Below are 15,952 nucleotides of genomic sequence, written 5' to 3' on the forward strand. Positions count from 1 at the left end.
CTTCCCAGTGTGCCCCGCGCGCCGCCCCCCGCCGTTCCCCGAGCAGCAAGATGGCGGACACAATGAGGAGGAGCCGCCTCTCCGCGGCCTGAGTGGGCCCAGCCCAGCTGGAGGGCGCCGGCCGCCCCGGCCCGCCGCTCCTCCCCGCCCTCCGCCGCTCCCCGCCGCCCCGCGAGGTCCCCCCCGTCCGCTCCCGCCGCCGCCCGGAGCCCCGCCCCGGCTCCCCACAGCCCCGCCGCCGCCCTCAGGCGCGGCCCGGCCCGGCCCGGCGGCGGGATGAAGCTGACGGACAACGTGCTGCGGAGCTTCCGCGTGGCCAAGGTCTTCCGCGAGAACTCGGACAAGATCAACTGCTTCGACTTCAGCCCCAACGGCGAGACCGTCATCTCCAGCAGCGACGACGACTCCATCGTTCTCTACGACTGCCAAGAGGGCAAGTGAGTGGCGGGGGCCCGGCCTGGGCCGTTCCTGAGGGGGTTACCTGCCTTCCGGAGGGCTGGGGGGGTTTCTGGGGTGGAGGGGGGGATGCCGTGAGGGGTGCCGGTTTGGCTGCTGCCTGTTGGGAGCGCGCTGAAGAGGTAGCAGGTTTGGCTGGTGAGCTTTGGCTTTTCTTTCTTCGTTTTTTAGCGTAGGCTTGTAAGTGAAACTGTAGCGGTGTCTGACCCGGAGGGTGGGGTGTGGGGGATTCTAAACAGTTAAAGTGGGGCGCAGAAATGGGAGCAGCATGGTTTTGTCCGCATTAACGGGTGTCTCTGCTTGTTTTGTCTGGTAGGCTGGAGCCAGCCATGGTAATTTCCCACGTGTGAGAGAGTTCACTGCTGTGAGAACTAAGTAGTTGTTGAGCTTAAGGGGTTGAGTCTGATCACGTTTCCAGGCCTCGGGATGGTTGCAGATACACAAATTTGACTTCTCATGCTTCCCTGGGCTTAAGTCTCACTAATTAAAATAGAGGCAATTGCTATGAGCAGCTACAAATATGTAATCTTAAACAGCCTAATTTGGCTGTAACTTCTTGGATAAATGTTTTAAGCCAAAAGGCGAAGATGGTGTGGCGTGCGTTTATTATAACTTCTAAAAACTTGATGGTATTTTTATTCTTCAGTGGTGCCTGAGAACGTTGCAGATAAAGGTGGTCCTCTGTGCTTTAAATCCTTTTTTTCTAGTTGCGTTTTTGTCTGTAAAGCACAATTTAAATACAAGTGCGATTTACATGCATCTTCAAACGTTGTCTTAATTTATATTTAATCAGTCAAGGTGTTTATTGTTTTCTGTTACTTATAGGTAATGAATTAAGGTGTGTGTATTTCTCACTGAACAGAGTTGTCCAGTTTATCTTTCTTTTTTCATTGATCATACAGTGCTTGTCCTGTCCTATGGATAAAACCCTAGAAATTTGTGCAGCACTTGAGATATGGTGCTCTTGTTCAGAGGATAAAAGCATGCAAATAAGACCACCAGTGACACTTGCAGTTGATGTGTTGGAATGTATGCAAAAGACATTTGTATTCTATGAGAAGTGGAAAAAATTGAGCCAAATGATGTCATTATTCCATTAAAAACTTTCTTGGTTGGTAAAAGTATGTATTTGACTGCTTTAAATTCATTTAAATTTTAAGTTTTAATTTTCATGTGCTTCTTGGTGTAGAGATGTAATTCTGAGGTGATTTTTCTTTTTTTTCTTTTCTTTTTTTTTTGTAAAGTCAAGACTTAGAAAGCATCACATATATATATATATATATATATATATAGAAAGTGAAAGAAAAATGAGCATGTGTGTTGTAGGAGAGAGAATAAAAAGCACAGGATAATGCAAGAATGAAAAAGAAATGATTTGTAAGTACCAGGAGGTACATGTGTCAGTGTTACGTATATTTTCTGGTAAACCAGATATTCCTAGTCCTCCTGCTTTTTCAAGCAGACCAAGACATCATTCTTGCTGTGTTTGAAAGATTGCACCCTGCATATTCTCTTAATTTTGTAGACCACTTACTACATGTTATTTTACACTTCTCTTTAATTTGCTTACTTTACACATTAAAGTTGTTGGGGTTCCCCATCTGATAGAGTGAACTCTTATTTGAAATCATTTAATTTTTTTTTAGGTAAGGATAGGTAATTTTATACATACTGTGCCTGGCATGGATTGTATTCTAGATCCTAATTATACACAATAGTGGAAGGGCTGAGTGATGTTAATGCAGATCGTATTGATTGCTCCCCCCCTTTCAAACTTGTAAAGAATAGTTTGATGGGTTGGGAGGCATTTGGTCCTTTCATCCCTGTCTCCATCTAGCCCTGACGTATGCTTTACAGTCAGAGGATTTGCTTTAATTAAGTTAAATGTAGAAGATCGATGGTTGTCTACTGCAGTGCTACAGGGCAATGAGAGTAGTTTTGTCAAGGTAACCCCTTTTTCAGGATGGATTTCTCTAGTGGTTATAAAATTAACTTGGAAGTTTCTCATGTGCTATCAATTGATGTAAAAGCGTGTGATTTTTAGAGGTACCTAGGGATGCAGGGTGCAGCTTTTCTCTCACCTAGAAAGTTTTGGCTGTGAATTATGTTGTCACTAGAGATTCATGTGGAGATGATGAATCAAATCTGTGAATGACTGTTGTGACATGGTGGAATGTGGCAGTTTCAGGCCTATCGTTTATTTTGTTTCTTAAACCACAGTTTCAAGGGCCTAGAACTCTCACCTTCTTGTATGTGTCATTGCTAGTGAATACAATGGCCAGGAGGAAATGTCCTGCTTGCTGGGTTTCAGTATAGGATACCCTACTTCATCAAATGGCCTGAATGTTAAAACTTTTCCCCATGTAAAAGTTGCAAATTTGGGTTTTTTTCCCCACTGTTAATGAGCAGTTCTGCTGGTAGAATTAAAATGCAACTGTTTGGTTATATGTTAGGTACATCCTCGCCTAGTTTGCTTTGGTTTGCTGTACCAAAATGAGCCATACACCTGTGAGAGTTGGTACCAGTGTGACCAAGTCCCATCTCGGTCAACTTCAGTTTCCAAAAGTGTCAGGACGGTTTAAACAGCCAAGAGCTGACAAGACAAGATTATCTCCTTGAAACACAGTTTAGGCAAGAAGCTTGAAAAATTTGTCCTGCTTCTTCATGAGCATCCAATAATTTTGGACCTGAGATTCCACTTCAATTTCAAAATGTGTAAACAATTAAATTGTTAATCTTGTTTTTTTTAACCTGTTCTGCATCACCAAGTACCTCCACAGTAGGCTGGCTCAAAAGCATAACGAAGAATCTTACCTGTGTCTCTTGGGGCCTAAGAATGAACTCTGAAAACTTGTAGAACGCGGTTGTGTGTTGGGATGTGCAGCAGTCCTTGAGGCTGGGAACAGGAGGCTTGTGGCTGAGTTTGTAACCCTGGTATGATACAATGGTGGTCTAGCAAAGGCTTAGCTTGTACTTCAATATATATCAATTGTGTATTATTTATACAAATAAAGAAGTGGTGGATGTGGGCTCCTGCTTAGCCATAGTGTTTACCAGACAAATCAGTGAGCCTGGTTCTGGATGATGGTTTTACCCACAGTAGGAGTGATTCAAACCAAGGCACAGATATTATTACAAACCTTGCCTGTGTTTTGTTTCATTTTTATAACAGATTTGACTTTGATCTCGTAAAACATTTTTCTTCAGTGACATCGCTTGATTTGCAAGTGGGCTAGATAGATTAATTAAAACTTGGAATTATGTTTAGGGATTGTGATTTGTTTAAAAAAATATGTGAAACAGTTTTCTTGTTTGTCTTTTTAAATACTTAATCGGGAACAGGCAGTCGATCTTGTATGAAATGACATGTTTCTGCATGTGTCAGCTTACATGAAAACTTCACCTTTCTTAAAACACAGAAGTACTTTCTTTCCTCCTCTTTGGTAAATGTACTTTTGTCCATCTGTCGATCTTTAGTGTCTGTGTATATTCATTTATTCTCAATAGAGCTTCTAAGCTTTAAACTTTTCGTAGATAAGGAAGAGCCAGGCTAGGCATGAGAGTCTTGGTATGTTTTGAGGTTGGTGGGGTTTTTTTGTTGGTTATTTTTTGGTTGGTTTTTTTTTTTCCAATTTGGTCAACATCATAGCTGAGGTAACTACAGAGAGCAGTATGGGGAAGTATATGTGTAATGTTACAGAATTTTGGTGCCTAAATTTAATATTTGATGTGATGTTTTCAGTTTGTAACATGTTTGCCTCTGAAAATTGATTTCAAAATCTACTGGAGGAACTGAGGAAGAATCTGTTGAGATTTGGTCTAAGTGGTACAGGTGGTGTATGGGTTTAATTACACTTGCTGTATTGGCTTTCAGTTAATGCAAGCTTGGCCCCAGCAAGTTCGCTTGAAGTCAAAGCCCTATGGCTTCTGCTGTTTGAGAGTTAATCTTTAAAAATTAATATCTATTTTTGTTCTGATATGAAAAATCTCCAAGTCATGCTCTTGTTAGGGTGTGTCGATTTGAGGCTAATGAAAACAAGGAAGAAGTCAAGCATTTTAGAAATACCTTGTCTGAGGGTGTAGTCTGATAAACTTTTCTTTTGGCAGCAGTATTGGTTTGAACCACTCCTGCTGTTTGTGTCCATTCCCATGCTATCATCTTTGGTGTGTGTTGGTAAAATATTTTGTGGGCCTGTGTAATAACAAGAGTTATGAATTTCTGGCTTAAAAATAACTCCTGGAAGAGATTGTATTATTTCTGGTGTTGATTGGTTGACTGCCCAGCTTTGAAACCTCTGTGCTACCTCAGTTTAGTAAGAAAGAGGAAGGAAGGTGGTGGAGACCTTGTACTGCTTAAACAGGTGCTGCTGCAAGATACCCCATACCAGCTACTTATAAGTTTACTTTGCAGTTTAAATTTCTAGTACCACAGTACATCGCTTGCTTACCAGACCCCTAACAATCCAGTTCTGTATATTGTTTTTGCTGTCACTGGAATGTCTTTAATTCTGTTGCAGAATGTTACATTTGAGTTTCATGCTTTAATTAAGATTGGATATGAGTATAATTCTCCAGTAGTTTGAGTCCCTGTGCTGGCATTGCTTTTATAGACTACTGGTATATCTATGTGCTTGTGTTAATACTGAGAAGCCCTATTCTGAATGAGACACCCAGTTCTAGGTTTTGAAGTAACGTAGAACAAAAAGACAAATTATTCTCAATCTAAAATAAGCAGCAGATGAATTAGAGATTTGGATGGGCCAGGGAACGGTGAGGCAGTGCTGCTTGACAGTAAGGACTCGTTATGCCAGCTCCTCTTATTCTTTTTACAGTAGACATGGGAAAAAGAATTTTTGGAGGAGACAAGTGCGTTTTGCAGGTGTTATGGGGAACTCCTCAAGCCTAGGGATGGTCTTAGAGAAAGCACCAAGGTGCTTGTTTGAAAATCAAATACGAAAACTTTTATTTCTTTGTATAAAAACATTGGACTACTTGAAACAATCTTGTAATATCGCAATAAAAACAGGCCTTGTTAATGGGGTGAGTTTCAGTTTGAGCTTTTTGTTGCAGTGAGTGCAATTATTTCTGCTTCCTTCTGACAGACCAAAGAGAACGCTATATAGTAAGAAGTATGGAGTGGATCTCATCAGGTACACACATGCTGCCAACACTGTCGTGTACAGCTCCAACAAAATAGATGGTAAGTGATCCGCTAGATTTGAGCGTATTTAATCTCCTTACACTTAAAACTACATGCCTGGACAAATAGCTCTTAAGAGCCAGGAAAAAATTAGAGACACTTTTCAGCGATAAATGCACTGTCAGAGACAGAGGAATTAATTTTCAACTCTAATACACACCTTGGTGATATTCCCTTGTGCACGCTGATGTGAGTTTTGGTCACTGCTGCAATAACTAAGGGATTAAACATTGTTAGTGTGATAAAAGTTCAGTTCTTGATTCTGCCAGTCACCTTGCTGTTTGATACCAGTGCCACCAGTCAGACTCTGTGCCTTAATTTCTTACATGTGAAATGAGGTAGGAAGAAGATGTGGCCAGAAGGTGGGCTAAGCACCGTATCTCTCTCGTACACACACGAGTCAACTGCAAAGGAAGGGAATGTTTTTCCATTCTCCGTACAGAGCAGGGAGGGCAGGAAGTTCAGGTAACTTATCAGACCATTAGCCAAGCCTGGAGGAAGTCTCACAGCTCTTCTGAGATGAGCTTTGCTTCTGTTAATCTGTTTTTTCCATGTAATAGACAAAAAACCCATTTTCATACCATTTCTCCACAGTCAGTGTCTGCGATAGCTATGCTGTGTAAATCGATGACATTGAAGGGCTTCTAGAGCTTCGTGACAGGCTATCAATGTATTTGAGTTTAATTTAAAATTCAAATTTAAGAACTGGCACAGATAGATACATTAATTCTTCTATCAGGCAGTACTTCCAAAGGTTGGAAACAGCTAATGTTAATTTCAAAGTTTGTCTCAATAAGTGGGTTTTAACATTGTATTTGTAAACTCAACCATTTCTGCAACAGTGGTTTTGGTTTGTTTTTTCCTCTGCAGAGGTGGAGATTGATGGTAGAGGTACTGGTGCCTTGTGGTGTGCTCTAGGTTACTTTGGGAATTTAAAAGAGTATGAATTTAGAGCAGGTGGAAGTTACAAGTTAGGAAGTCAGGTTAAAGCAGAACAACCTGGGCCTGAAACTAGAGGAGCAAGAACCTTTCCAACAGATTTGAATTTAACAGTGTAAAAGGATTAAAAGTGTGAGGGGAAGCACTTGCCTTTTTAGTCTGTTTCACAGCCTACTTTTTATTAAGTTATTAGTTTATTATGTCACATTTATTTAATTTACAATTAATTAACAATTTAGTGAAGCGTTTTTAATGCCATTTTGAGTTGTGAGTTTTTGTTTATAAGCACTGGTAAGCTTTTGAGGAACCAAAACTTAAGAGTTGTCATCCTGTGGGGTAGCATTGTGATGAAAACTTGATTAGAAGAAAAGGAAAACATGAGAGTGTGAATGTATTTGCTGCTGTTATGAACCTTAAGCCTAATAAAACCAGCAGTGTGTTCTGTAGGGGTCCAGATGCTGCTACTGTAGTCCCTAATGCATGCAGTCTTGGGCAAGGTGCATTGTATTTAACCTGTTACATGGTTATCGGGAGGGAAAATAAACCCAGGAATATGTTATAGGAGTGCTGGCGCCTGCTCCCAGGCATTTTATGTGTTGAGTTGCTACCAGTCCACTTCTGAAGATTTCGTCAGGACCTTTGAACCTAGCTCTTCTTGCCTGATTCCAGGCTGAGGTAGTAGTTTGTACAGTTTGAGGGTCTATGATACCACCCGGTACAGGAGATAACTGTACAGGCCACTGCCTTGCCTGGGACAGAGCACTGCCAACAAAAAGGATCACAAAGGATTACAGTTCCCCAGCACTTCCTATTTAGCAAAGGAAGATGAAATTCTGCGTGGATACTTCGGAAATCAGGTAACGACAGTTTTTGCAGGAAAAATCGAGATATGTCTTAATAGCATGCTTGAAGCATGTCGGTTCTAGCCATGATGGCGTGTGACAGTGGTGTGGGGGTTTATGTTTTGGACAGTCACCTCAGGTCACTTAGAGCCTTTCAGAATGGTGTGTCACCAGCATCATGTTTCCAGTTTGATCAGTCAGCTTTAGTTTTCTTGTCAAACACTGGAGGGTGATCTAGAACACGGATCTCAGCTTGATGCAAAACCTCAGGCAAAAATGGTAACTTGATAATTTTTTCACAGAAATTAAATTTTGCTTGATGAACCTTTCAAAAAGCTCTGAACACAGTAGCCCTTATGAGTGTTAAAATGCTCTGTGCATATTGCATCTTGTTGGCTCTTGTTCTTCCGAGTTAAAAGTAAAAATGTTCTTTTCCCTCAGTTTATTTTTAGAACCTCAGCAGGACTTGGTGTTACAGCAGTATGGAGTCTCTTGGCACTAGGTGCAGGTGCATAATACCAGTCTCTTCCAGTCAGCAATAACTTAAACTAGTGTCCTCTAACTAGTGTGAGAAGGGATTTTGCTGCCGCTACTCTCCGATAGCAGAGGTTTAGCTTGTGCTCTTCACGTTTCATTGCTCAGATGGATCTGCACATAAAGATTAAAAAGTGGCTTCTGTGCTTTAATAATTGTTTCCTCTTACAAAGATTTCTTTTAATCATGGGAGAAAGCATCTCCCAAAATTCTGGCAGCTCTTGGTATGTTCATCTGTACTCAGAATAAAATTACCACTTGAGGAATGTTGTGTTGCTGCTCTGATTTATTCAGTATATTTTTAAGATTGCTCTAGGTGGCCTAAGCTTTAGATTACTCCTCTGTCCTCTTTTTAAAGCTTAACTGCTCTGAGTGCAGAGAATTTGTGAAGCTGTTGATTGTCAGATTGAAATAAAGAAAAGATTTGCTTCTTTTTAATGGTCTTGTCCTGGCTTTGGTGTTCATGGGTTTGTCTTCTCTTTGGCTAAATGCTAGAATTCACACATTTCCTATGCTTACCGTCTTGTTGGAGACTTACTTGCTTGGTACATATATTGGTAAGACAGCAAGACTCATGCTGTTTAGCAAAAAAAAAAAAAGTGGTAGTATCAACTTTGTAAATTTGATGCTCTCAATTTTGTGAGAAAGATGGAATAAAACCTACTAGTACTTAAATTTTAGCAGCTTTGAAACTAACTTGAATAAATCACATGACAGTTTGCCTTCAAGCTGTAATATGACTTCAGACTGTGGGAAGTATCTTTTCCTGGTGCCTGATTTCCGTTTCTGCCTTGGAAACCAAGTTGTTTTATGTCTGTTTCTAACTTGATTCTTTTTCAAAGTCTGAAATCGACTTGAAATCAAACAATGAGACTTTGTGTGGCAAAATTGCTGTTGCTGTAGGGAGCAAGTTTACTGTGTGACCACTTTTAATAACATTGGGTTCATGGTATAATAAAGCTTATGGTTTGTTTATGTTTTCAGATACAATTCGATACCTCTCCCTGCACGACAACAAATACATTCGGTATTTCCCGGGGCATACAAAAAGGTAAGGTGTGGCTTGGAGACAGTACAGGAGAAATCAAAATACTGATTGTAATGAGCTTGAGTTACGTTACGCTTGATTCACTCTGGTTTTTGCTTTGTAGAACTGTTCATGGCAATTACAAGCTTGTACACAACTGCTGGGGTGGGTGTTGCTCCATTCACTTCTTTTACTTGTCTGTGATGCATGTTGTCTTCTGTGTTGCAGAGTTGTTGCTCTTTCAATGTCTCCAGTGGATGATACTTTTATTTCTGGATCCCTTGATAAAACTATTCGACTTTGGGATCTCCGCTCTCCAAATTGCCAGGTAGGATATCATATTCATGTGCACAGTGTGTTGCATTTTCAGTTAGAAGGATGAAAAATGGATGCGTGCTTGTTATAAAACAAAAATACTGCCAGAAACATGTGCTGCTGATTTAGTGTTGACACCTTCCTGGAATGCTGAAGGAACCTCAATCACAAATCTCTGTGAAATATGTATGTCGCATTGTGTAACACCACTCACTTTCACCAATGTCTCTGCTGGAGAGGTGCTGGGAAGAGCAAGAAATAACACCCACAGCTGATGAAACAAGAGAAGAGCTGGGTGTTGTCCATCAGCTGCTTCATCAGGCTGCTATCCCATGCAGAGTGTTGTCTTTTAGCTGGCATCTCTCCTGAGATGGGAATGGCAGCAGAAGGGGCATTGGGAGATGCATTTTATCTGAGCATTTATAGTGTGTTTGTGTTTAAAATTGATGCCTCGATGCAATTAAATTTGATGAAGAAACTGATGATCTAAAGTAACATAGCAGCCATATGGTCTGCCCCCTCCTTGCATCACCTTTGTTGTTCATCAGACCTGTTTGTGAGCAGATTTAACTTTATAGCAAGGCAAACCCCTATTTGTTTTTATTTATTTATTTTACTGGAATAGTTTAGTTTATTTTAGTGGAAGCAGGCTTGTGTGGGCTGAGAAAAGTACCAGAGCTGACAGCAGGGGAGGAATGGAAGTCTAGGAGTAGAATCTCCACCTTTTATTGGTGATGAGCTGTTTTGTCCCCGTACTTGGACACATAGTGTTGTAGTTTCATATTTTCCCATCTTACTGGGACCATTTTGCTTATGAGAGGATTTGCTTATGCTGTTTACTTATTCCAGATTATGTAACTGTAAATGCAAAAGGAAGAAAAGGTTACATTTCTTACAAAATGGTTTTATCTGTCTTAAACCCAAGGTTTTTCTGACAAGAAGTCTTAATTTTGCCTTTCTCTGGGAGTGTACTTTTGCCAGTTTGTAAATTTTCCTTGGGATGAATCTCAGTCTCAGAGTTGCTACGCATGAGATAGGGTTATAACTTCAGTAGCAGTTCTGTGATTTTTTGCTAATGCCTGAAGTTGTAAGAATGGTAAAACTAGGACTTGTAACTGGAAGCTGCATGCAGCAGTTTAGGGAACAGGTTGAGGAAGTGTTACTTGTAATTTTCAATTTGCCCATGAGATGGCAGCCGTACTGCCTAGAAATACTACCGGGAAACCAGAGATGTCCCACTTTCGAGAGCCGAGTATTAGTTATTAATACAGCCACATCATCCTTCCTTTTCTGGGTACTTTTTGAGTGGATGGCAGCTCGATTGAGGTCTTTGTTTGTTCTAATGTAAACTTTGTCTTTGCAACAAATTGGAAGCTCTGTATGATGACATGAAGTAGTCAGAGTTGCCTTTGAGAAGCTGAGTTCTGAACCTTTGTAAACCTTCAAAATTTACAATTGTAATTCAGTTATTCTGCCCGTAGGCTGATGTCCTGCTCAGAGTGGGCTCAAAGGGTGGTGGTAGAAATGCGAGCATCAGTTTTGCAAAATAATTTGGGCTTCTTCTATTTTCTAGGGTTTAATGCATCTCCAGGGGAAGCCTGTGTGTTCTTTTGACCCAGAAGGGTTGATTTTTGCTGCTGGGGTCAATTCTGAAATGGTGAAGCTTTACGATCTCCGTTCTTTTGACAAGGTGAGCTACCCTAACTTCACTTCTTAAACACTTTAGCTTGCAAGAAGTAGTCTAAACTCAGTGCTCAGAGAGAGACTCAGAGACTGGATTTCTTTACTCCAATATACTATCTGGGGTGCCTACTTTGCACCTAGAGAGTTTTCAGTAAGTACACAGAGGCGTACATGCTGTCACCAAATCCTGAAATCCACTCTTGAACCACCATTAAAGTTTACTTCTGCTAACTCTTCAAGTTATTCCAAACTCCTTTTTAGGCTTTCTGTTGTTGTGGGTTTTTTTCCTTGCTGCTTTTTCTGGAAGAACACTGGCAAAGATGGAGCCAGAGTTGTCAGGAAAGATGGAAATTTCCGAGGAAACTGTAATTGGATGAGCAGCTGAACTGGCTAAGCACGGAGCATAATTAGTTCCATGGTTCTCAAAAAGTCAGATGACAATAACACTGGCTCAAGCTGTTGCTCCAACTTCAATTAGCAGCCTTGTTTGAAAAGTTCTCCCTACCTTAAATTAATTTCTGCTGCTGAGTGTGGTAGAGACTATTTGGTATTGAAACACCCTTCTGTGGCTCTCCTTTGCTATGGAAACTGGATTCTTACTACTTTGAAACTTAGACATGCAGTGACATGTTTTTGCCATGACACTTTCCTTTGGTATCTTGGGACTTGTTTTGAAAAATCTTAAACTTATTCCCGAGATAAGGTTAAAAGCAAACTCTTGTTAGCAGCAATGCATAGAGAGTCTACATTGTATTTCCCATTTTTTCTTTGAAGGGGCCATTTGCTACGTTTAAGATGCAGTATGATCGAACATGTGAGTGGACAGGCCTGAAGTTCAGTAACGATGGAAAACTCATCCTCATATCAACTAATGGAGGGTTCATTCGACTGATTGATGCCTTTAAAGGAGCTATCCTGCATACGTTTGGGGTGAGTATGTTCCCCGTGTTACCTCTCTGAAAACTGGTATTAGTTTTGGGAGCAGGTGCCCTTTGGTTGCCAGATTACTGTGAACATGCACTCTAATACCTGCTCTCCTGTTTTGTGCCATAGGGTTATAACAATAGTAAGGCTGTCACGCTGGAGGCATCATTCACACCAGACTCTCAGTTCATCATGATAGGTAAGATGATTCTTCTTGGAAAGAATTTCAGTGCTCTGAAATTAAGTCTGTTATGCGGGGCTGAAGTTGTGTCTGTCGGGAAGCAGAATGTATTTAAATAATACAGTGCAGCTGTAAACTTTTTTTGCATTGAGAATTTTCCATTTTGCTAGATTACCCAGCATTTTATGGACTGAAACATAAACGGGCCTGCAAGAAGACTTTTTTTTTCCTTTATATATGAATGTTATTCCCAAAAAGATAAGAAACTGGCAAACTGTTGTAATGCACGGAGACCTGTCACGTAATTTATGTCAGTGATCCTCACCCCATGGCTAGGATGTGCTCATGTGCTGCCTCAAAGCGTTTCGGGGCTGTATGTTGTGCCTGCCCTCCATTTTCTGATGAGCGAGGCACCTGTCTGTACTTGGGCCCTTGGTCTCATAGCCTGCTGCGTTTGTACACCTCTCAGGGACATTTCTGCACTGGTCACATGCTGGGGCAGCTGTATTTTATTCATGTAGCTCTTACAAATCCCCATGTCTGTGGAAGAAGCTCTGCTTAACCCTTGATAGAAGCAGTAGGCATCGGCCTAATGGCTCCCAGCATGATTCCTCTGGCCCAAGTCTGCTTCTTATTTATATGGCTGATACAACAAATATGTTTAACTTTGTGATATTTGGTATCCCGATCCTCATTTTTCCTGGACGAGTGATGGTCTTGGCAAAACTTTTTGTTGTTGTTGTTCTGGCTGAGAACTTCCTGATTGCAGTGAAAGCGGGGTGTGTGTGTGTGTGTTCTTTGTTTAGCCTGTCTCTGGAGAGCACTTTATTGCACATATTTACCTTCCTGTTGTGCCCTTCCAAATGAAAACTATAGTGGAAGAAGTTCCAGAACACTTATTTCTGTTCATGAGGCATACTTGTTCCTACAGTTCTTGGACAGAAAAGACTATGTACTTCATTTTCTCTGTTGGTCTCTCCAGTGTCCTGTTTTCCATTCTTGCCTGCAGGTTCGGAGGATGGGAAGATTCATGTTTGGAATGGGGAAAGTGGGATGAAGGTGGCTGTGCTGGATGGGAAACATACAGGTCCTATAACCTGTCTGCAGTTCAACCCGAAATTCATGACTTTCGCTAGCGCATGTTCAAATATGGTAAGGAAAGTGTTTTAAGTTCCTCCTAGCTCAATGGGGTGCTGAGCCTTTTAGAAACAAACCTGAGAAGGCTTAATGCTACTGGTGGGCATTTTCTTGGGCTTTGGTGAAAGCCAGGCCCCTGTCTGTTGTGCCTTGATTGCGCCTTACCTGGCAGGTAGATATGTGGGCGGCTCACCTGGCAAGCCAGCGTTTGAACACACACGTGAAAGCAGAGTAGTGAGTGAATGCACATGTAGAGTGTGAGTCCTTTAGGTTACTGTACGCGGCTGGTATTTTCAGTTTGTGTGAGACTGGCTTGCTCTGGAGAACGTGCAACGCAAACCAAAGCAGCGTAAGCAAGGCTTGTAACCTTAAACTGTTGGCAGGGTGTTGCTGCCTCTTAGGGAGTCTCTGCCTGTGTGCTTATAGAAGGTAGCAGTGATAAGCTCCTGCAGTGTGCTGTAGGAGAGATTTGTGTTCTGCTCTGTAAAAGATGTTCGTTCTTTCCTCTTTTGTAGGCCTTCTGGTTGCCAACTATCGATGACTAATTCCTACGCTGCAGCTGTTGTCAGATGACTTCCATACTGCTAACAGCAGCACATCATTGCAAGCATAGTATTGGAATTGCCTAGGTCTCCTAGACTGTGTTCCTGTTCCTGCGTATGTTTCCATATGTCTTACCTTTATTTGCTGCATTCCTTTGCGAGGACTCTTCCAGTCAGCCTCCTAGCATGTTCAGAAGCGGCATGCTACACGTTCTCACCTTCCAGTCCGTGCCCAGCAGGCTTCAGCCGAAGTTGGAACTGACACAGTATTATTTCTAACAGCAATTAAGTCTGTTTTATTTACAAAATGTTTGTGGCATTTTTTAAGCTGTAATTGTGTGTTTTCCTTCTGTAAGTGCAAACGGCTATTGATGTTCCAAGGTGGAACGTGCAGTTCCTTCCCATAAGTGCATGTTTTTCACATCTGGGATCTCTCCGGTTTCACTGCAGTCCACAGATGCAAAGTTACTTCTGTGCCAAATGTGAACACTGACAGTGACCAACTGATACAGCAGATGCTGGATTCTCTTGCAGTGGAACGTGCACTGAAGAGTGGATGACTGTAAATTTTCATTATACATCCTGTCATCCTTTTTTGGCAATTTAGCGTGCGACAAACTGTGCAGGTTTTGTCCACTGCCAGAGCTTGCCGAAGCCTCACTGCTGTTTGCTGTGCCAGCATCCCGGAGGGCGCAGACAGTACTGGTGAGGTGCGGTCAGTGTCCCAAGCAATAAAGGAGTCTGACAGCAGGAAGATGGAGAAACCAAACCGGGACTGAAAGCACAGTCTGCCTGTGTACCTTCCTTATGTATCATCTTGGCTGATCTTTTACTTGTAAATAGCGTTGGGGGGAGGGCAGTGGGAATGGGCCATATTTTTTTACTTTTAGATATTAAAGAATATGATGTGGGCCAGTATTGTGGGGTGTCTAGGCTGTTTACCTTCACCGATGCAGTTTTCTCTTCCTGGTTTGTAAATAAGCTCCATTAAATTCTCCCCACACCAGGCTTAGACCTGTATCCCCTTGCTGGTAAAACTGACTTGCAGTTAGTTCATCTTGCATTTTGTTACAGGTTTTGCAGGTTTTCAGTGATAGCCCTGAAAGAGCAACTACGTTTCCTTTGTCAGATGATGTTTTCAAACTTGAATTTTAAAAACTTCACATGTGACTGTGCTGACTCTGCTTTGCTGTGGCCCTGCTGCACGGAACGCCCCTGCAAAAGGACGGGAGGGATGTGCTCTCCTGCCTCAGAGGGGCTTGTGGGTGAGTGGCACACAAAGGCTGGCGAGCTGGTCTTCAAGCCTGGTTCCAGTTTCTTTTTCCTGAAACATTGCATTGATCAGATGCATCCACCAGCAGGCTGGGACAGGCTTGGCGTAAATATGGCGTTGATTGTATTCTTGCCTTTCCAAACACACTTGGCTTCTTGTGCTGGGTCACAGCTTGGAAAGTCCATTCTATCCTTTGCCCAGTCACATGTGCTTCCCCTCTCCTAAATGTAAAATGCCAGTAAGGTGACAAGCACAGCAGTGGGCATGTTCTGTCTGCTCTCAAGTGCAAGTCCATACTGTAGAACAGTGCTCGAGGACTTTCCCTTAGGTCAGTTGTCTAGAACATCCCTTATTACAGCAAAGTTCGTCTCAGCTCTCTCAGCTGTGGTGCCCTGTATATATTTCGGAGTATGTCTCCCTGGCAAAGTAAATCAGCGTGTAGAATGGCTTCTTCTGTTTTGCTTTTCCTTGCCTTTTTTTTTTTTTAACAGCCCTTGTCAGTGGAAATGTGCTGTGCTAAAGGGCTGGGGATGGGGAATGAGCGTTTCTCCACTGTTGATGCTGAGCCGCAGCATTTGCCTGTGGCAGTTGGCATGAGGACTGCCGTGCACGAGGCAGTCTGATAAGCTTGATGTTTGGACTGATGCTGTGGTTGAAGCTTCTCCTTAGGCCCCATGGGTTGCCTCTGCTGATGCTACTGCATGAGTTTAGAGCCGTTTCTAACAGCATGGGTCTGTGGCGTGAGTTTGCCACCCTCCTAGAAGGGAGGAGGGAAGGGAACAGTGGACTGATGCTTTCGATCTTGACAAACAGGCCTGCTGGTGGAGACGCAGATGAAAAATTCGTACTACTACAGCAGCATCCCTCTTCCTGGTGTGTACTGTCCCACTGTCACCTAT

At 42.2% G+C, this 15,952-nt stretch overlaps 1 protein-coding gene across 1 annotated transcript; it reads left to right on the forward strand.

The window, feature by feature from the left end:
- The first annotated feature begins 38 nt into the window (after window positions 1-38).
- On the forward strand, window positions 39-14,698 carry WDR82 (WD repeat domain 82). The gene is made up of 9 exons (XM_054216778.1): window positions 39-437; window positions 5,559-5,656; window positions 8,956-9,022; window positions 9,227-9,326; window positions 10,887-11,003; window positions 11,771-11,926; window positions 12,050-12,119; window positions 13,111-13,253; window positions 13,754-14,698. Exons 1-9 carry the CDS (start codon window positions 277-279, stop codon window positions 13,781-13,783), a joined length of 942 nt encoding a protein of 313 aa, XP_054072753.1. The 5' UTR covers window positions 39-276; the 3' UTR covers window positions 13,784-14,698.
- Window positions 14,699-15,952: the final 1,254 nt, after the last annotated feature.

Source organism: Rissa tridactyla, chromosome 10 (assembly GCF_028500815.1).
Source record: "Rissa tridactyla isolate bRisTri1 chromosome 10, bRisTri1.patW.cur.20221130, whole genome shotgun sequence".
NCBI classification, from domain to species: Eukaryota; Metazoa; Chordata; class Aves; order Charadriiformes; family Laridae; genus Rissa; species Rissa tridactyla.